We start from the raw sequence: 20,036 nt of genomic DNA, 5'->3' as shown, positions 1-20,036 counted from the left end.
GCTTCAGAAAGAAACTGTGTTCGACCACTCGAAATTGCGAGTTCTTATTAAACTCTCGAATTATACTTGAGCGGCATATCCTCTTACTTTTCCTCGCTAAGATTCTATCTACCACTAAGGCGTTCATACTCATTCCCGTTCACCGACTATTCCCGATGATGTCCCGAAGAAACTTGACTTGAATGCCCAAACTAGATTACTACTTCGCTTCTAAGCTACTACTTTTGATGGAGAACTTCAAATAGAATCGGAACCGGTCTCAGAACTAACATCTTCGAATCCGCTGTCAGAGACAGAGAGGTAGCCGTCCTTAACGGCGTCATCCATATTCAAGTCTTCCAGATCGACAGCGACATCCTCGGGCTCCTGAACCGGCTGGCAGGGCTCTTGGGTACTGCCGAGAATGCCCTGGTTCTGCTCCTTGAGACAACTGTTCTCCTCTCGTAAGGCCACGATCGTCTCCCCCAGCTCGTCGATATGGGCCTGTAGCTGGATTATCTGCGTCTGGTCGACATCTTTCAGCTCCTCAAGGCGGTTGAGAATAATTTCAGCTCGGTCCAGAGCGTCCTTGAGCTGGCAGATCTCAGTTTGGTCAAGGTCCGCCATAGCGTGATCGACTTCCAGAATGGTCAGGGAAGCAGCCATGGTGTGTGTTGGAAGGGTTTTGGGGTAGTGTGGTATATAGATGGTAGCTTGGAATGGTTGATTTGTGGTATTTGTAGGCTTTTGAGGGTGTGTGATGCTCCTTTGTGTTTTGGTAATGCCGAGAAAGGGGCTCAAGTTGGTGTCTGCTTTTTGTCAGCCAAGGTGTAATCTAGGATTCTGTGATGAAATATAGAAGTCTGAGGAAGAGAGTTGAAGAAAGAAGCTGTCTCCTTTTATAAGATTCCAACAGAAGGACCGGGTAGACGGGCATGTGCCGGCAGGGAAACATGAAGCAGGCTATTCACATCACTACTTGTCGATTTTGTAAGTGAATACCAGCTGAAGCTCAGCATTTCCGAAGATGTCGTTGAGATCGAAGGTCGTAAAATTGAGTGACACTCATTTATGCACTCATAAACAGGCACAAAGGGACTAGAGAGTGCAAAATACTTGCACAAATATGAGTGAAGCACTCACAAACAACCAGAAAAGGGTTTGAGGATGCAAGATAGAGGACTAAGCAAGTGATGAAGAGCTTATGGAGCTGACCATACAGGCATGGCTTTGAGGTCGCACAACTCATGACTAATTGTGTGTGACGCGCTCACAACAACCAGAATGAGACCGGAGGTCGCAACATGAGTGTCAGGGTGTGGATGATTGAGTTCGGAGGGCATCGACACGCGCATTCACTTGCAGGTGATAGGGGCAATAGGTCGCCGCCGTGAACTTAGAGTTAAAGATCCAAGGGGGAGTCATGGGAAGTAAGTATATACATGGGCAGTGATGGAGTGCATGGAGTTGGGGAAGAGGTGTAAATAAGGGGAAATGGGAGCTGACCAACCTGCAACTCCAACAGCGTCGTATTATCCACTACTTAGCTTAGTGACGTTCGGCCGATCGAAGCTGCAGGATGTAGGCGGAGGCTATATAGCGGGGGCGAAATGAATGCTTTTCTGGGTGGAAGATGTGAACCTAACTCTGGACTGTTGACGAAATGGAGACTTCGACAGACGTGATGGGTGGATGATGGAGGGGCGGGTGTCAAAGCCGGCACAGCGGGGAACGGGGGATTGCTTTCCCAAAGTGATATTGCGGTATTGATTTGATCAGTGATATCGGTGGACTAAAGAATTCTTGCAACGGTCTCCTTTATTTGGAGCAAAAAGGCTACTCGTCGACAGATAAGTAAGGTAAAATGAACTGCAGAAGGGCGTTGTTGTTTGTGTGTCTTGGCTGGCTAGGCTTTTGTTGGAAGACCTTGAGGTGCAGTTGATCTAGTTAAAGTTCAATTCAGGAGTTGGTGCAAACAAGGACTATTTATACTCAAGAGACCTCGTGCTAATCAATCGCTACAGGAATGAAGCCGTAAATTTTTTTTTTCTTTGTTCACGATACTGTTAACAGCCTTCAGTGTTGATGGCTTCAAGCAGCTTTTAACAATCTGGATCCTGCTTTCAACCGCAGGTGTGTGAGTGTGTTCGAAGTTACATGGGCTCGGCGCTTATGGTCTTGCTAAGCGCCTTGGGGGGTCGACAGACCAATGGCATAGGTATTGTGAGCGGGAGGGCACTGGAGACTCCAAAGAAGACTCTCGCTCCCTCCGCAGGCTTGAAGAGTTAGAAGACTCTATTGTAGGCAGCGAGATAGATGCATATATCATTCAACCTGGTGTACTAGAGAGACTCATCAAAACCTCTCGATGACGAAAGGAGTTGAACATTACGGATAGGCAGCCAAATCTCACTTTTGAGAAGGCTCAGAGTTGGGAGTGCAGAACGGGATGCTAAAATTATACACCAATCATGTCTTCAACCCCCAAACGTTGGTTGGCCTCCGACATGACCGATCACCCTCACATGTTTTTGCGTTGGGAGCATGTTTGGGGATTGAAGCTACTCCCTCCAGGCATCAATTTTACAAAGAAACTAAGACCCTCGTTCGTAACATCTGTTTTGCTGAAGACCTGTCCTTGAATCACCACTGCAAACAACCGAAAGACATCAAGAGCGCGATGCAGGCACTCAGGAATGGAAAGGCTTATGCTGAGGTGGCAGCTGTCGGCCTGCTGAGGTCGGAAGTGTTGCCGCCCGGTGTCAGCAACCAACAGCTACTTCGCGGGGTGGGCGGAGAAGACACGAAGGCTCCGCCAGAAGAAAGCGAAGATGAGTCCGACGAGCCATCAAGACTGAGAAAGGTTTGCCAAAGCATGCATTTGAGTAAGATGAACAGGCTACTGACATGTCTGGAACCTTCGAGGCCGCCGAGTGGGTTCGCGAAAACCCCGGGACGACTGTTTGCTATGGCGTGAGTGCAGGCAGTCTTGTCGTTTTGGCCGCACCAGCTCTCGTCGCTGCACCAGCCCTGGGACTTGCGGGCTTTGGCTCGCAGGGAATAGTCGCCGGTAAGTAAAATTCTCAAACTCGAGGCATAGTCAACCTTTGCAGTTGAAAGCTTTGATCACTGACTCTTTCGGGTCGATAGGCTCTGCGGCAGCAGGCATCCAGGCCGGAATCGGGAACGTCGTGGCGCCGAGCCTATTCGCTACCCTCCAGAGCGCCGGAGCGGCTGGCTACGGTGCCGCGGTCGTCAACGGAGCGATACAGGCGGGCGCTGGGGTCTCTGCTACTGCGTTTGCGTGGTGGGGGGCAAAGAAGAAAGATTGTGGAGAGAATGGCAAGGAGGAAGAGGTAGGCGGGGATAAGAAGCCAAGTGCCTAGCAGGACTAGAAGCAGGCAGCGAGTAAGACTTCTATCTAGGCTTAGATTGATGGACGAATGAATCGATGCCACTCTCATGATGAACAGAATGTCACATACTGCTGGGAATCAATCATCGCGAACCTTTGATGTTGTACACGCAGAGGCTCCATCAGGAAAACTGATCTGCGTGATGCCATGACTTTCCACAGTCTTCTCGTGCATCTCATAGGCAGAAGCGATCATCATATTGATTGTAAGTGGGGTTATTTGTCAAGACAGAAGTTGATCTGAAGATTGCACCGTTTGTGTTTCTAACCGGTCTCGGCATACTGAACCTTGGAGTTGAGATCGGCCATTCCCTGACAGTCCGACACAGGTGGTTTTTGGATTGATTGAAGGTCACTATTCGTGGTTGAAGACACCTTCCTATCCTCCATGAGGCTTCGACGGGAAGAAGTTATTGAATCAACAACCCGGCCGTAGACTAATTCTCCTTTGCACAGCACTGACAATCCATAGTTACGGTATCGCAAGTGTCAAGCTCCGCAATGAGGCCTGCTAAGCTTTCAGAGCCGCCCGCAAAAACCTGGAGAACGCGTCGTCTACGGGCCTCAAGCGGTGTCACCTGGGGTTTCCTCTGCCCAAAGAAACAGAGTCAAAAAGCACCCAGGGCTCTTTCAGTGCGAGCGGGCAATTATTTTTGCGTTGGCGTCTCGAATTTCTCGGTTCGTCCGATGCGTCGCAGATCTACAGGCTGTCTGCATCTGCTGTGGTGAGCGTGACTGGCCTTGAGACGAAGCTTGACTCGGTTCATAGCCTTTGCGCTCTCTCCTTCTGCTGTCCCTGGAGTTCTCGAAGGGCTGGTTGGAGCAGAACCAGGAACCCTCGAGTCGGAGACTCCGTCTAGGTCTGCAATTCGGGTCAAAGGGTCTCAATGTCGTTATTGCGAAATCTCCAGAGGCAGACAGCAGTGCAAAAGGTCGTTTCTGGGAGACAGTCATCCAGGTACAACCGCGCAGGCAAACTTCGTGCGATGAACTTAGCCCTCAAGCTCCATGTCACAAAGGTTCACAAATTTGCCACAGGGCAAATAATAAAAGTCTGCTCAGATCAAGGGCTCTCTCGATACGATCCTCCTAGAATTTTGAAAGTGCGCAGCATTCGGTCGCGGAAAATCACATCAGATTCCCAGCCTCAACCAACACCTATACTTTCAGATTCTCGTCTTTCTCCTCAGGAATCATGCATCTCTTCAAGGCCGGCCTACCCGTCCTTGCCGTATGTTCAGTCATCCAAGCCATCCCTGTCAACACTGGCGAAGGACGCGATACGGCCTTACACCGCCACGATGGTCTCAAAGCTTCAGACACACGTCAGGAAAGCAGAAGTGCGGGTGGTTTTGTGCCTCCTCATATTCTCAGAAATATCACCCGCAGTCCTTTCGCCACAGACGATGAGCGGCGCACTGCAAATCGGACCTTGGTGATTGATGGGGAGCGATGGGGGCCGCAGCAGCCGACAGATTAATCGGTAGCTGTTAGGACTCAATTAGAGATGACCGACAAGACAGCCGCAGTGTAATTCCACTCGACGAGCTTCGGTAAAGAAAAGAATCACTCCGCAGTCCTGCTGCCCAGGTAGCTGACAACATGACAAAAAGAAAGGGTCGCGTTTCAAGTATTCAGCTCGGACGCAGGGACGGCAGACTGCCATCCGGAGACTCAGTCAACTCGGCCTTTGCGAGCCCCGCAAGCCCGGCGGAATACGGCCGAGTGTGGAACTGGTGATTGTCTTGGTGAAACATCTTGTCCTATGCGCCGTCTTTGGGAGGAGATAGCAGGCAACCCATCGATCCAAGAGCCCGCAATCCGGAAGCCAGCTTCTAGCCCTGCGTTTGGCGGCCTTTCTTTTCTTCGCAACCACAAACAGACCTGGCTCGGAACGACCGGCAATCGCTGCTGCATGCCGACCCTTACTTCAATGGGGTGCTTTATGGTACCTTATCACTGATTGCCTCAACGGCAACGCATCATTATTATCATCAGATCTCTGGGCGGAAACCCCCGTGATTAGATATCGTATGCCGCGAGTTGGAGAAGACTCCGGAAACCTTGGTCAAGACTAGATTTCTCGCTACTTTATCGAAATGAAGCTATTCCCATCAATTCCCTCGCATTGGCCACTGACAGGCCACGTGTTGTAGATCAGCAAACCTTCGAAGTATCCGAACTTGAGAAAGTTTGCAGGCCCTGCTGGACCGTGCTTTACAACTATTTGACATGCTGACTCACCATCCGAGCACAAAAGAGAGACGGCCTCGGTAGCTTTGGGGGACCAAGGGGATTCCTTCGGGATCATCTCCGGGAACGGGAGTCTTCCGGGCCCGGATGGCCTCGACGCCAACTGCCGACGATGTAGTGATTTTCCTTGGTTTTGCTCGGGACCAGAGGGATGATGCGGGCCCGTTTCTGGGGTTCTTCCAAGGAAATGCCACGGATCCGGAGCGTTGCATCACCTGTCGGATCCTGGATGCGACGGTGGGCGGATGCTCGAAAAGACCACTCCGACTGACTCCCTGAGGTCGCACTGTTCGGATATCAAGGGAAAGCTCGAGCATCTATATACAGCATACGGTACACTTTGAGAGGAAGAGAGTTTGCGTGGTATTCGTTGAAAGCGGCTATGCAAAGACACGCGTTGTATGACGTCCAGTCAGGCCCAGACAAACGAGTTCTCTATGAAAATAGCCCACGGGGAGTTGGGGACAGTTTGATGTGGATGAGCAATGGTGGCTAGACAATCCGATGTGCAACGCTCATTGCACAGCACCAGCACACTTTAATTGGGGCTCTTTTTTCAGGTAAAGTTGAGAGTTGATCCAACATGGGGCGACAACTCAGGGGCTCGCAGAGGTTGTCTTGGGTAGATGACATAACCGCGCAGGGATATCCCAGCATCACCGCCCACGTCCAGCAAAGTCGTATTTAGGAACTCCCAGAGGGCGCTTCGCCCTTTTCGTCCACGTTGCTCAACGCCCATTTACTACTATCTTATCTTTGGTCGGTCGGTCGTTCTCACCTACGTGTGTTCACGGTTGTATTTCTCTCTTCTCCTGTCCGCTGAGCCTCACTTTTCAGATGCCGGCCGTCGCAGCTCCAACAGCGCCTTTCATTTCATTCCCTCGTTCATTTTAAAAGAAACGATACACATTTCCAGTAGACCACACGCATGTTTGCTCGCAACACCCGAGCGAGAGAAAAAGGCACCATGTGGGAAGAATCCACGCGGGGCCGGGAGGGGCGGCAGTTTAAAGAGCAGAGCCCATACGGCGACCACGACGCCGTAGGTGAAAAGGCATCGGCCGCCGCAGCATCAGCGACAAGAAACAGCGCAGACAAGATCAGATGCCTCGATGGGCTCCGCGGAATCGCCTGTTTACTCGTCTTCAACTACCACTTCCTATGGCCCTGGACGCCGGCCATCATGCTGGGCTATGGAGCCATGCCCCCCGGATCGCCCGAGCCGTACTTTGAACGGTCATCCCTGCCCATCCTGTGCCTCTTACAACGAGGACGACCTATGGTGGCCATCTTCTTCGCCATCTCGGGATACGTCCTCTGCAGGCATATTCTGAGAGCGATTCACGAGCGGCGCTTCGAGGCCGCTTACCAGAGCCTCGCGTCGTCCGTCTTTAGGCGCGTATTCCGCCTCTACATTCCCCCAACCATTAGCATGTTCCTCGTTGCGCTACTTGCTCAGATGGGCGCCTTCAAGTCCGAGTTTGAGATTTACAAAGGGCCCGACTCGAGGTACATCAACGGTACTGTGACTGTCGCCACATTGAATAACACTTGTGTGAATGGCACGTACTCTGTCGAAGGAGCCGCGGGGATCGCCAAGTTTCTCGGCTTACGAACCCCGGCTTTCCTGGGAAATGTCACGACTAACGACACAAACACGCTGTGCCTGAATGCCACGTCCCAACTCTTCATGCCTCCAATGCTGTATGCATTGGCAGATGACATTGAGGCCGCTTCCAGGGTGGTGAATGAGACGAGCAGCCTGAACGGCACTGCAATCAACATCACGATGCAGGACGTTGGGGACAAGGAGACACCTGAGAAACACAGGTCCTACCACGACCTTCTCCACCTGCACTCCAGACCAGCACTTCTCGATGACGAGAAAGACTCGGCCAACGTCACCAACCCGGTAAACTTCACTTGGGTCCAGCTAGGTGGCTCATGGGAGGAGCATCCCTTCATCCACGACAATATCACCTATGCTCTGAAGAACTTCACGAGAGCCTACGTCGAGTGGGCCAACCCTTTCAACTTTGGCCACTACCACACGCGCTACGACCCGCACACCTTTACCATCCCGATGGAGCTCCGCGGCTCAATGTTCATCTACCTCTTCCTACTCGGCACGGCAGCTATCCAAGCAAAATGGCGCCTTCGAATCGGTGCCCTTCTCTCCGCCTACAGCCTAATCCTAGGCCGATGGGATATGGCCACCTTCATGGGCGGCGTCCTCCTCTCAGAAGCGGACATCAGACGGGCTGACCGCGGACTGATCCCCCCAGCGACGAACGGCAGGAAAGGCCAGCAGGCAACTATCGGACAAAAGTTCCTTGGATCAAGAACAGCTCGATGGGGGGCGCTTTTCGTGGCACTCTACCTGCTCTCGTACCCCGACGCCGGAGCCGAATGGACGCCCGGGTTCACTCTCCTCTCCTCGCTCGTGCCACGGTACTACATTCCCCTCTCCGGCTGGATGTTCTACCAGGCCATGGGTGCTATGCTCCTCCTGCCCTGCGTCCTTCATAGCCCCTTCCTCCGCGGCGCGCTCGAGGGACGGGTGGCGCAGTACCTGGGCAAGATCAGCTTCTCGTTCTATCTCGTCCATGGGCCGGTGCTGCATAGTCTAGGATTCTGGATCATGCCTAGGCTCTTTGAGCGTTTCGGCCGCAACCTAGGTTTCGTTGTCGGCTGGGTTATTTTGCTGAGCGTGTCGCTGTATTTGTCAGACTGGTGGTGCAAGAAGATTGATGCTTGGAGTGCGAGTGTTGGACGCCGGGTAGAGAAGGCATTGAAAGACTGAGCTGGAGCTCCGGATTTTTGTAAAATTGCTTTCGTAGTTATTCCCTATGGAATAATCAAAAGGTCATGATACCCTCATCTTGATTATTCCTGGTTACGCACCTTGATGGCCCTCATCCGATCCCTTTTAGGCACCAAAGAATGACCACTTTCCAACAAGCATCGTCCGTTGTAGTCGATGACCGAGCGGTACGATTCGTATGTTGGCTCACGATCCTACACAATGCCATGGATAGCTTGTTTTTTGCCAAGGTCGCGGGTTCGAGTCGGCTCTCGTCTTCTATTTCCTCACCTTCTACGCGTGCATGCAGTAGTGAGAGGACGGCTCATGTGGTCTCCGCGCAAATCTTCATGCCTCACTGATGAACACTCTTGTTGCACGCGGTATGTCAAATGAACAGATGGCAGGATGTTATTCTTGATACATTATGATTGTCTAGCTGTATGATACAGGCTTACTGCTACTAAATATCTGTAAGGTGACGAAGCCTTACAGTAGGGCAATACAGCTGATAGTCTTCCCATATTATGAGAGGGTATCGATAATCAGTGATGACGCTGAACAATCATCTTGTTCCTCATGCTTCTCCTGCGTCGAGTAGGATGCGCAGGCTGCTTCCAGATAGGTTGATCAGGATCATAACCAACAAGGCAGTTGACCGTCTCCGCGCCCTCGCCAGCATCGTTAATCTCGCTGCCGACAGGATTCTTCCATTGCCCAGTGAGCTTGATATATCCATCAAGAGCATCAGTCATTGTCTTGCCCAGCTCGAGCGCCTTGGCAGCTCTGCTGTGCGAGTAGTACGTGAGCAGCGAATGCGCCGCCTCACGCTCGTTGTTCTCGATGAGAACTCTAGCGCTTGTCTCGACCCAGTCCACGTCGCTGCGGCTCTGGTTCTCGAAGCCCGTGAGCATCTGCGTGACGATGGGCAGATAGATGTCTGGGGATGAGCACATGTAATACAGCACGCGCTTGAAGATGCGACCGGCAAAGACGCTCGCCTCCTGCAGCTGGAAATCCGGGTTCAGGAAGCTACCCGAGGCGCCGGTGGTGAGATAGCGGTGCTCAGCGAATTCGGGGGGCACGCTGTTGACACCGAGCCACCACGGCACGAATGGCGACGAGACGGAAGTCGCAGGAGCATTCCAAATGCGCAGCAGGTCCGCATCGATACCAGCTTTCAAGCTGACGATTTGCCCGTAGCCTGCCTCGTCATCGGCGATGCGCTTGTCGCGGACGCGCTCCATCAGCTTCTCCTCGGTGAGAGGAACCATCTCAAGGGTGGCGTTCTCGAGCGCGGCTTGGGACATGAACTTGAAGCCGCCGTCACGGGCAGTCATATTCTCGCCCTTTTCGCCGTACGCGTTGAAGATGTTGAAGGGCACGCCCCCGTTGGGATCCCACCAACCTTGCTCGACGGCAAAGGAGACAATGTTCTCGGAGCCCATATAATCGGAGCTGTTGGCAAAGTCGGTGGGAAAGTCCTCAATGTAGCCAGGGTATAGAACGCGGACCTCGTCGGTCTTGAGACGCTCTGCCGCCCATAGCTTCTTGCCGCCGGCCATCTCCCAGACAACCCAGCCCTCGTCCTTGTCGGCGACCAAGTGAGTGTTTCCGCCGTAAGTTGCCTCGCCGTACTGGTTCATCAAGTCGCCAATGATTTCCACGCCCTCTCGAGCAGTCCTAGCTCGTTCCATGACGATGCGCGCAAGGTCGCTGTACTGGATTCCGTGCTGCGGGGTCGGGGTCATGTTGACTAGCTCATCGCGATTCTGCGCCCAAACGTCACGGACGGTGACGCCGTTCTCGTTGAGGCCGCCGTTGGTGAGCGGCGCTGGGAAGCCCTCGAAGTCCGAGTACTCCATCGACATGTACCGGTAGGTGTGGCTGACCTGCGCAATCGTAAAGAGCTCGCCGGGAATGCTGGCCTTGTCCGTCACGCCGACGGTGATCGTTGCGTTAGCCGCGTGGTCGGCGGCGGGAAACAGCTGGAGCCAGTGGGAGGAGACTTCTTCGCCGGTGCCGCCGACCATGACGCTCCCGTCGGCGGTGAGGTCCTTGCCGACGTAGAAGGCGTAGCTAGCGGAGGCCGGCCCGGCGAGGGCCGCTAGGACAACGGCAGAGCTTTGGAGCATCATCTTTGCCTGTGATTAGCGAAGATGGCTCTGAGCGAGTTGGTTGAGGTGGACAAGAAAGAGGAACTGTCAAAGAAGAGGAACACCGCCCCTCATCAAGAGGGACTTTTCTCCTCACCCCTCGCTAGAGTCATTTTTCGGCAATGATGTTAAATGGAAGCCTCCGATGTTGACTTCGGAGTCGTGTTACCCCACACCGAAATTTCCGGTATCGCTAGCGGTGAAGATAACGGGTGTGCCAAGAACCGTCATTCTGCGCGGTAAACACACTTAAATGACAATGATAAGTGAACGACTGACAAGGATCATCTTGTCTCCCTGGAAATGACCCCATGGGTTTGCAGACGCGGTCCCTTGTTCCTGGGGAAATAATGGTTAGAATTACCGCAATTCGACTCAATCGTTGATTGACTCGGGTAAATAAGCGACTAAAGTTACCCCATTGGAGAACATTTCTGCAAGTCATGCTCCAGTAGACTCGGACTATGATTCCCCATGCATGTTCTTCATCCACGTGTTATAGGAGTTGTCTCTTGGGGTGTCTTCGGAGCTTATTGGCTATGACTTGGACAATACCCAGATAATTCCTGTTCTTTCAAACACTTTTCCCAAAGCTTTTGCAATTTCGGAGCCCCACGTTTTCGATCAATATCTGGCAACGACCCAGCAAAGGAAGACAACGGTAGGGAAGGATATCAAGACCCCGTCAACACAGCCTTTCCAAGTGGGACCTCTGGAGGGAGAACAGACTTTGATGGTAAAGTTGCGAGATGATTTCATTGATACACCTATCCTCGATCAACGCTTTACTCACCTATGAGGACTACCGGACTACCTCGTGTTCTTTCCAAGTTCCCATTACCTTCTCCCCCGGGTCAAACATCGCCTCTAAGGAATGTAGGCGTATAACTCAGTGTTGGTCGATGTTGCACTGGTTGATTCTAGTATCGTCTTTCAAGTGAATATGATCGCGTTGCAGCTTGCTTGCTCACTCTCTGGATATCGTCTCTCTGCTCTCACTCCATACCATAGTCTTGCCCGGGGCTGCCTCAAGGCCGTTTCTAGTCGTGTTGAAGTCCTGCAATGACTGGTAGGAGCCATTCTTGGCTTGACAGCCCTGACAAAACATAGCCTCCGTATTTCCTTTCGATATCAGCCCATCAGCAGTCCAAGTCAGTATTCTCCAAGCTGCTTGAAGAAAAACAAGATTCGCTAGCAGAATCGAAAACAACATAACGCCACCGTTCTTTTGTTGAGGAACAGAACAAAGATACTGACTGACAATGGTGGCGTTTTTGCAGCTCAGGGGCCCCATCACTTTCGAATCTTGGATTTTCTTGTAGCTCTCCAGAAGCGTAACTTTACCTTTGTTGTCACCCATAGCTTGAGGAAGAGGGATCTCGTTGTAACGATCTACTCCAAGTGACGACCCTGAACCGTTCAGAAGCTGTCCCGGATCCCGGTTGTGATCATCCGGCGCCAAAATAGCATATTGGAGCCCACGACCGTCGAGAAGGAGGTTCGGCGCCTGGCAATTACCGAGATCTAAGGAAAGTAAAGAAAATAGAATCTTTGCGCAGTGGAGCCCTTCTGTCAATGCTGGAGATCCGAACCACTACATCCCGACAATTGCTAACATTAGCTAACGTGACTTCTCTTGACAGTCGTAATCTGTGAATACAACATTATAGAAGCGATGAAACGACATACATCAGAATTATAAGCTTTTCGGCTTTTGTTCGAATTGCTGTCAAGAACCGAGGAGTCTGAGTTTCCGATCGACCAGTAAAGACCGAAGAACTCATTGGTGTATATACTGAATCGACAGGTGAGCAACTAACAGTCAAATGAATGAGCCAGAGTGACCTACTCTTGTTCTCTTGCTTTGGGAGTGTAGGAGAAATTGCCACTAATGGCATAGGTCTCGGAGCCGAATATATTCGTCATGTTTGTGGCGGCGGCGGTCATCACGCCGCTCCAGTATGCGTTGAGAAGTCTGGTCCCCCACCAAATGCTTGCAACCTTCTTCTCGTTGTCTTCTATGACATAGCTATAGTCATGGGGCCCTTCACCAGTAACATCCTCGGTAACGAGAGTTATGGTCACCAGGCCGTTATCTGTCACAACTGCGCAGTCCACAGTCGCTTGCATTGTAGAATCTCTCCAGGAATACCACCAAGCAGGAGATGGTGGCACCGCAGTGTCACTCTTCTTCATCTTCAAGACAATTCTGTTGGGCGAGCATCCTTGGAGAGTGTTATTCTTGTAATTCAAGGTGGATAGTGAACCTTTTGTTGGTTCTGTAATGGCTTTGATAATGTATCTAAAACCCAGATTGGTGGTGAAAAAGGAATCGCCGATTGTGAGCAGACGTGGCTGGCACTCTGCCTGTACGTCGCTCCTCCAATTGAACGGAGTCTTTCTGAACCATCTCAAACCGCAGTGTCAGCACGGAAATGATCTCCCAATGTGGTATCGTAGACCTACTTTGCGTTTGAAGAGGCTTCGGTGCCATTGGGGTCAGATGTATACAGTGGCTTCAATAAGTAGCCGTTTGCGCTCAGATTGATGAGTGAAAGTAAGACAGTGAGAACAATGCCGCCAACTAAGGCGACAGGTGTGAACCATCGAAAAGGATATGGCTTGGAGATCGAGTACGAGAACCACGACCGATGCATCTTATCGCTCAGTCGCCGATAGCTTCGATGACCCTCAAGCACCTCAAGAGATGAAGGTTGGTCCAGGGCAGGAGATGGTGTATTTGGTCGGGGTGGCGTACTGTGTTTAGATCTAAGCAGTCGGTCATCAATGTAAGCCTATCCATTCCGAAGGGGCAGCTGACTTCTTATTTGCCACGATTTGCCATGCGTTACGAACCCCGGGCAGCTGCGGCCCTGGGGATGTGCAGATTGGTCATCTACATCCATTATCCACACCACAGCGAAAAGCTGCTTCTTCGGGTTTGCTGCCTGCAATGATGGACGAACCACGCAATTCGGTGCAATTACCGTTGCTTTGCTCACCAACCAGAAGAATCTGCAATAGTATTCGAGGTAGGCAGATTTCCAGAATTGGTACAGCCTGCCTAAGGTAGGATTGTGAATCCCTGGGATCAGAATGCTTGCCAATGGCGTCTTACCTGCGTTTTACGAGCCAGTATCCATGGACCACACAGGGCGTACGGGCTTACTCAGATCCACTGCCCAGCCGAGCTGCGAATCAATGGCATGCGTTTGGGTGCCGTTAGCGAAGAAAGCCTTGTCGTAGGTCTATGGCCCAATTAAAGTCCTACCTGGCTTCCGGGTTGCTAATCCATCCTGCCTTGCCTGCATATGACGGCCATTCTTTAGCATTAGCGATGTCAACATAGCCTGCCTGACGGACGACATATTCATCAAGATATTTCCGGCATGAGGCGTTGGCGTGCAAGACAATATACTTGAGAGGTCATAGTTTCATAGATCACGTGTGAATATCAAAGCTTAGGTAGGCGGTTCCAGTCTTACGTGGTGTCCATACTGCAACTTCCTAGTAACAATCAGTTGCATTGAAAGGGATATATGGATATTTACACCACTTCGCTAGCAAAATCTATCAAGGAGCGCATTGGCAGTTGCTTCACGTCATTATCAGCAAGGTGAAGTCATACATGGAAGAGCAAGACTTTGACTCACCAAACAGTTGAGGTCAACTGGGTGCACTGCTTGTATTGCAGCTCAGGGTTGGTACACTGCGGAAGCAACAGTCAGCTCGCTGAATCTATTGACTTGAACCCCTTTTTGGGAAGGTAAACTGACGACCAGTTTGTCGCGGACACTGGGGCAAGGGTCAACAGGCGCAGGCGGCGGCCTGGCCAACGCAGCACCGAAGACTGCAAAGAAAACGAAGGCGGAGAGCTGCATTTTGGCGTAGTAATTGAGAACGGGCGAGACTTGGAACTGGACTGTTCTGCCTATGATAAGTCGAGGAATTCTGGAACTTTTTATACGGACGAGTTGACTCGCTGTGAGGGAGACAATCAGGCCTGGCGAAGGAATTAGTACAGCTTCGGCAAGCAGTTCCGGGTCGGTGTTCCTTACAGGTCCGATGCAATATAGCAAACTTCGCTTCCTTCTAGTCTAAACTCTGTTTTGGTAAGTTCAGTATACAGGTGCTTCGATACGGGGAACTTTTGCCGGCTTTAGATAGGTGAATGACTCGAGATTTCGTGACTGATCATGCCGAATCGCAACAAATTGACAACCGGCCCCGACCGCTCGCAAGTGAAGGACGCGATTTCGAGCACTTTGAGTTTAAGAAACTCCCCAGAACCAAGATCATTGCGGCGTTGTGTCCCGAACCCGTAAGTGAAAAGCTTTGCCGCTGACCTGGTCGGGAGTGCATATAGAACCTCCTGCCGCTTTGGATCATAGGAACATCTGGAACATAGGGGTGGAATGCATCTTAGACCTTGCAAAGGGCCAATCTAGTTTAGGCGTTTGCTTGCTGAAGCTGTTTCCACAGGTCAGCGGTTTCCTAAGGTTGAACATAGCAGTATAGTCGGTGTTGGTCAGCGGAACTTGGAACTCTCACCGAGCATTAGCCAGCGAAGCGGGTGCTGTGTTTGAATTGCGGCGAGTTGATGACATAATTTAGTCCGATTAAGTCCGTTAAACGAGCGGCCATGTTCATCCCACTGGAACGCACTTAATTTGGGTTTGGTCAAAAGATTTATTGAGGCCTAGTGGCCGGGTATCATAACATCCCACCGAATCCCGCTACTTTAAGGACTCGAGAAATATCTAAGGACTCGAGAAATCACTCGAGAGGGTCTGCCGGTAATGGATAGCTCAGAAATGTCTGATTACAGGAGAAATCTGGTTATCAGGTCGCAGGCCATGGTGCATGACCTCTGAGCCAGGCCGGTCCGGCTCTTGAGAACGCCTCGAAGGCCCAGAGCCGAGTTGAACTTCGTCAGTCTTCGCAAGGGCAGCAAAATGCATCTCCAAGGACTTTCAGAGTATCACCGAAGCCTTACAGTAACTTCGAGGCAGCTGATCTTCCTTACACGACTCTCCTCACCGAATCCCTCATCCTCTTCTTCGAGCACCACATCATCGACCGTACCCACGGTCTTGGTCCTCACCTCGACCTCGCAGTCGCTCTGCTCTGTAAACCATGCTGCGATGCTGAGGACCTTCTCAATTGCTCTGCCTGTGCCGAGAACGATAGCCTCTCCATTCCCTCCTTTGGTGCCGTTGTCGCGATGGAGCAGGTCGATGCGCTGGTTGAGGTTCATGCCCCTCGTCGACGGCGCGTTGCCTTTGAGAGACTTGTCCAGTTGCTTGCGGACACGTGAGACTGCTGACATGAATGGTGTTGACGCTGACACGTAGATGAGTTGTGATTTTGATGAGTTGGGTTGTTGACGACGAGGCAAGGCACGCTTTTGAATTTTGGAGCCTGATATTGGGTTAGGCGAAGACTCATCCGACAGGGAAACTAAGTTTGGAGTGGCTGGCTTACCTTCAGGCAGCCGAGGCAACTTGTTCATAGTGGAAGACGACTGTCTTGTAGAGGGTGAATTATCTCTGCCAGCCTGGCCTTGTGTTGTTGACCGAGTCGGCGCCATGCTAGGCCAGGCAGCTGCGTGGGTGTGAGTGAGTCTGAGACTTGAAATCCTTTCTGCCTTGACGGTTTTGCGGATCTCGATGGCGTGTATGAGGTTCAAAAGGTTCTCGTCAGATAGGAGTGAGATGAAATGTGTGCAGACACCCTAAAGGAGTTCTCTGAGTTTGAGCTGTGTGATTCTAAGATACGCCGGCCTGAAATGTTCAACAAGACACCGAAAAAGATACTGAACCGTCCCCCGGATGAGAAAAGTGCATGGAGTGGGCCCAGACCCCGTCTGCAGCGGCGGGGCAGGCGCACCTTCCTCCGCTAGATCGGTTCGGCCCCCACTTAAGAAGGCACCGCGCACCGACCACCCTGGTCCAAAGCCTCCCGCGATGACGAGATGCCCTTCTGGAGCTTCAAACTGTCCACCATGAGCTAATCGAATAACACCATTCGCCCTGTTGCGGCTGCCTATGAATCTTTTTACCACACAAGACTAGTCTCACGAGCTGTCGAAGCGGAAGCGAACCTGAGTTGACAGCATGTCAATAGCAATCTGGCCTCCGGTGTCCCCAGAGGAGCTGATAAAAGGGAAACAGGAATGCCTCGTACGTACCCTCGCCGTCTCTGCTTGCCCCGCGTCGAACCCCTAATCATTGGATCCCAATCTCGGAAGACACAATGCTAATCAGACTCGACAAACTCTCACAGGCCCGCGAGCTAGAATGGATCGTCGTAGAAACACACGCGATCCTTAAGGACATCCGCCACGGCCTCCAGGACTGCTACGCTCTTCTGGCGCCCATCGACCCGGGAAGCACTCTCGTCATGAGCACGCAGCGTAACGAGCGCGTAAAGGGAACAGTGACCCGGGTCGGCACGCGGATAATCAAAGGCGTAGGTCTATTCTCTGCCGACTACCTCTCTCTTTCGCAACTACGAATCCGCGGCTGACACCTTCAAGACAATCCATCTCCAGCTCAAAACCCTCCCAACGCAGACCTTGAACCTCGACGCCTCGCACCCAGTCCACATCGCGGCTCTCGAAACAATCCACACACACCTAACAGAATGCCTCGACCTTCTCTCCCTCACAGACACACCGAGCCCTTCCAATGACCCTTCTCAGCTCGCCGCCCAGCTGCGCATCATCGCCGCCTCCCTCAACGAGTCCTCCTCTCTCCTCAAGGGCCCGGCCCTGAACGAAGTCGATCACAGCTGGCAGACCGACTCCTGTCCGCCCGTCCACTTTAGCCCAACCCTCGGGCCAAATATCAGCGTTCACCTAGGCCTCCAAGAATCGAGTCTGGTCCTCTGGTTGCGCGCTCTCGAACCCGTTGACTCGCCGGTACACTTCGGCACGAAGCTCGGTCTAGCCTTGGGGACCGTCCGAAGACTGGAACACGACGAGATGGACCGCCCTTTCCGGTTCACGTATAGCACCGTTACGGATGGCGGGCTGAAGCACAGGCATGGCACGGCGCATCCGAGGAGCAGCGGAAGCAGCCCCAGCGGGCTGGGTACACCCTCCAGTAATGGAGAAGCTACGGAGGTCTTTGTGAGGGAGAAGGTGCGGGTTGAGAGTCTGCCAGATCCCAATCTCATGTCTCTGTCTGCAAAGTTGGTTGCCTTGGGTCACACGCTGGCCAGTGCTAGGAGAAATCTAGCAGCTGTCATGGGTGAGGAGTTCGACGAGTGAAGCAATCTGTAAATGTAGTTATATACCCAGGAGTTCGGCAGGCTAAGTTGGCATGTCTTTGGCAAGGTTACTGTCTTCAAATTCCTATGTGCTGGTCTTGTTTACCAGGATTCTGTACACATACAAGTCGCCAAATGGAAGCCTTTTTCCATGATCAAACCAAGCCATCTGTCTTCCTAAAGCTGGAAAACGTAATCCCTAAAGCAGTTCATCCCTAGTTGCCTTCGCTGGCCTCACACACGCTGGACCAGGATGATTCCTCACATTGGTCAGCGTACCCAGTGTGTTGGCCTCGTTGGCATCGACAAATGAAAGCTGATATGGGCGATATGTAGAAGCATGCGATGCCACGCATAGCAGAAACGCGGCCGAGCTGAGTAAGAGTCCAAAAAACCCCCCACGATTACGCCACAGGAGACCAGGGCATCGGGATCAAGATTCTCGACTTCATGCTCTGAATAAGAGGCACAGTCTTGTGGACAGTCTCGCTCCAGCCCTCGACGCTCCAGCTCTTCTCGCGGCGGATCTTTCGCTCCTCGAGGTTGGCGAACTGCCACAAGTGGTGAACGGTGTTCAGGTCTCCTATCTGCACAAACCAAGCGCCGACACCCTCCATGACTTCGCGTCTCGCCTTGAGGCCGCGTCTCCAGTGGGTCTCCCACTCGAGGAGGTTGCCGGGGTGGAGAGTGTATGATCGCAGCTCGAAGATGCCGCCAAGCTGGCGGGGAGGCGTAGTGGGCCAGAAGGAGAACTCCTGCATGAGGGATGTCTTCTTCGAGGTGATGAGGCTCTTAAGCTTCTTATCGAACTCGGCGAATTCGGGGTGCGAGCCAATGTTGTGGATTGACTCGTGGTAACCCTGGTAGCGCTGGTACTCCCAAATATGGACTGTGACCCTAATATTAGCATCATGTGGTTCCGCTTCAGCATGGGTTGTTTTTTCTCGGCAAGGTAACATACCAAACGTATCACAGTCTCCAACTTCGGTTCTCCAGCTTCCAACTAGATGGACCTTATTCTCGGGCATGGAAGCCATGCGCGGGTACCAGCTGCCGACAAGCTTGGTGTACTCCTCCACCTTGTCGGGCTTGACCTCGTGCTGGACGATCGAGTGGACGTACTTGCCTCGGGCAAGGACCTGACTGAAGCTCGCCTCGAGCTGAGCATCGAGTTCGCGACCTTCCTTTGTGCCGTAGATGAGGTTGGTCAAGGGGCCAGCCTTGCGCGAAGGCTCCTGGGTGGCCTCGGCCTTCTGTCCTGAAGTAGCACTCACGGATGAGTCCTGGGCGGGCTCAGAGGAAGAGGCAGGGGAGGAGGAGGATTGAGTATACGCACTTGCTTCCCGCTGTTTCTGCTGCTCGACCAACTGCTCTCGGAACTGCTTCGATTTGTGGTTGAAGGAGGCGACGCTCTTGGGCGCGGCGCTGACGTCGGCCATGGAGGGCACCTTGAGCTGCTGGCTCGTGGAGCTGAAAGCTCGCAGCGCGGAACGCGGGGTCGCCGCGCCGGCTGCTCGCACCAATCGCTGGCTCAGCATCTTTGCCTTTGGTGGTTTGGGGAGGGGATTGGGCAAAGAAAGGATGTTTTTGGAGAAGGTAGGTGAGATGAGGAGGTGTATGGTGACCAAGAGGTGTCGTTTCTTCTTCTGCTTGAGCCAAGGGACGTTTTGTCTACTCAAACAAAGGTGACAAAACGTGCTCTTTGTTCAGCAAGAACAAGCCTCTGGTACGTGATGTGAAGGAGGAAGGAGAGCGAATTCGATACGTCTCGATCGGCAAGAAGCAGGAAGCACCCGAGAGCAGGGATTTATCACAGGACGGGAAGCAAGTCGGCGTGCAGAAAGGGCGTTTGGAGGCGGCGGCGGCGGACGGACGATTAGGTTGGTACGCTGGCTTGTGGTGGTAGTCGCAACCTATGCAAAGGTAGCGGTTAGGTGTCAAGGTGGTGGTGGTGGTCTCGCTCGTGCTTGAAATGGCAGTCTAGGCAAATGGGATGGATATAATTGGATGAGTTGAGGAGGAGGTCGGGCTATAACCGTGCAACAGTGGTGTGTGTCTCTCGTTCTCTGCAGATTCCCCCGCACTTTCTGGTAAAGTGAAGGCGGTAGTAGTAGAGGAGTGAAAGGAGAGAGCTTCAGGAGGAGGAGGTGTGTGTGTG

The 20,036-nt window shown here is 52.4% G+C and overlaps 9 protein-coding genes across 9 annotated transcripts; 4 read left to right on the top strand and 5 right to left on the bottom strand.

Moving 5' to 3' along the window:
- Positions 1–237: 237 nt before the first annotated feature.
- Positions 238–645, bottom strand: CTAM01_08949 (uncharacterized protein; the record flags this gene model as incomplete). Its single annotated transcript, XM_060524969.1, has 1 exon — positions 238–645. One exon carries the CDS (start codon positions 643–645, stop codon positions 238–240), a length of 408 nt encoding a protein of 135 aa, XP_060380409.1.
- A 2,014-nt stretch (positions 646–2,659) lies between these two features.
- On the top strand, positions 2,660–3,365 carry CTAM01_08948 (uncharacterized protein; the record flags this gene model as incomplete). Its single annotated transcript, XM_060524968.1, has 3 exons — positions 2,660–2,842; positions 2,905–3,049; positions 3,130–3,365. 3 exons carry the CDS (start codon positions 2,660–2,662, stop codon positions 3,363–3,365), a joined length of 564 nt encoding a protein of 187 aa, XP_060380408.1.
- Positions 3,366–4,589: 1,224 nt separating this feature from the next.
- CTAM01_08947 (uncharacterized protein) lies at positions 4,590–4,874 on the top strand (the record flags this gene model as incomplete). Its single annotated transcript, XM_060524967.1, has 1 exon — positions 4,590–4,874. One exon carries the CDS (start codon positions 4,590–4,592, stop codon positions 4,872–4,874), a length of 285 nt encoding a protein of 94 aa, XP_060380407.1.
- A 1,701-nt stretch (positions 4,875–6,575) lies between these two features.
- On the top strand, positions 6,576–8,450 carry CTAM01_08946 (uncharacterized protein; the record flags this gene model as incomplete). The annotated part of the gene is made up of 1 exon (XM_060524966.1): positions 6,576–8,450. One exon carries the CDS (start codon positions 6,576–6,578, stop codon positions 8,448–8,450), a length of 1,875 nt encoding a protein of 624 aa, XP_060380406.1.
- A 545-nt stretch (positions 8,451–8,995) lies between these two features.
- On the bottom strand, positions 8,996–10,588 carry CTAM01_08945 (dipeptidase domain-containing protein; the record flags this gene model as incomplete). The annotated part of the gene is made up of 1 exon (XM_060524965.1): positions 8,996–10,588. One exon carries the CDS (start codon positions 10,586–10,588, stop codon positions 8,996–8,998), a length of 1,593 nt encoding a protein of 530 aa, XP_060380405.1.
- Positions 10,589–12,451: 1,863 nt separating this feature from the next.
- Positions 12,452–13,263, bottom strand: CTAM01_08944 (uncharacterized protein; the record flags this gene model as incomplete). Its single annotated transcript, XM_060524964.1, has 2 exons — positions 12,452–13,007; positions 13,073–13,263. The coding sequence occupies 2 exons, from the start codon at positions 13,261–13,263 to the stop codon at positions 12,452–12,454; spliced, it is 747 nt and encodes a 248-aa protein (XP_060380404.1).
- Positions 13,264–15,428: 2,165 nt separating this feature from the next.
- CTAM01_08943 (uncharacterized protein) lies at positions 15,429–16,118 on the bottom strand (the record flags this gene model as incomplete). The annotated part of the gene is made up of 3 exons (XM_060524963.1): positions 15,429–15,533; positions 15,603–16,027; positions 16,091–16,118. The coding sequence occupies 3 exons, from the start codon at positions 16,116–16,118 to the stop codon at positions 15,429–15,431; spliced, it is 558 nt and encodes a 185-aa protein (XP_060380403.1).
- A 604-nt stretch (positions 16,119–16,722) lies between these two features.
- On the top strand, positions 16,723–17,879 carry CTAM01_08942 (uncharacterized protein; the record flags this gene model as incomplete). Its single annotated transcript, XM_060524962.1, has 3 exons — positions 16,723–16,788; positions 16,892–17,077; positions 17,145–17,879. 3 exons carry the CDS (start codon positions 16,723–16,725, stop codon positions 17,877–17,879), a joined length of 987 nt encoding a protein of 328 aa, XP_060380402.1.
- A 403-nt stretch (positions 17,880–18,282) lies between these two features.
- Positions 18,283–19,416, bottom strand: CTAM01_08941 (uncharacterized protein; the record flags this gene model as incomplete). Its single annotated transcript, XM_060524961.1, has 2 exons — positions 18,283–18,767; positions 18,840–19,416. The coding sequence occupies 2 exons, from the start codon at positions 19,414–19,416 to the stop codon at positions 18,283–18,285; spliced, it is 1,062 nt and encodes a 353-aa protein (XP_060380401.1).
- Positions 19,417–20,036: the final 620 nt, after the last annotated feature.

This window comes from Colletotrichum tamarilloi (genome assembly GCF_030869305.1).
Source record: "Colletotrichum tamarilloi strain Tom-12 chromosome Unknown Scaffold_33.1, whole genome shotgun sequence".
In the NCBI taxonomy this organism is placed as follows: domain Eukaryota; kingdom Fungi; phylum Ascomycota; class Sordariomycetes; order Glomerellales; family Glomerellaceae; genus Colletotrichum; species Colletotrichum tamarilloi.
Note: the sequence above shows the minus strand (reverse complement) of the source record. Positions and strands in the feature narration are given on the sequence as shown.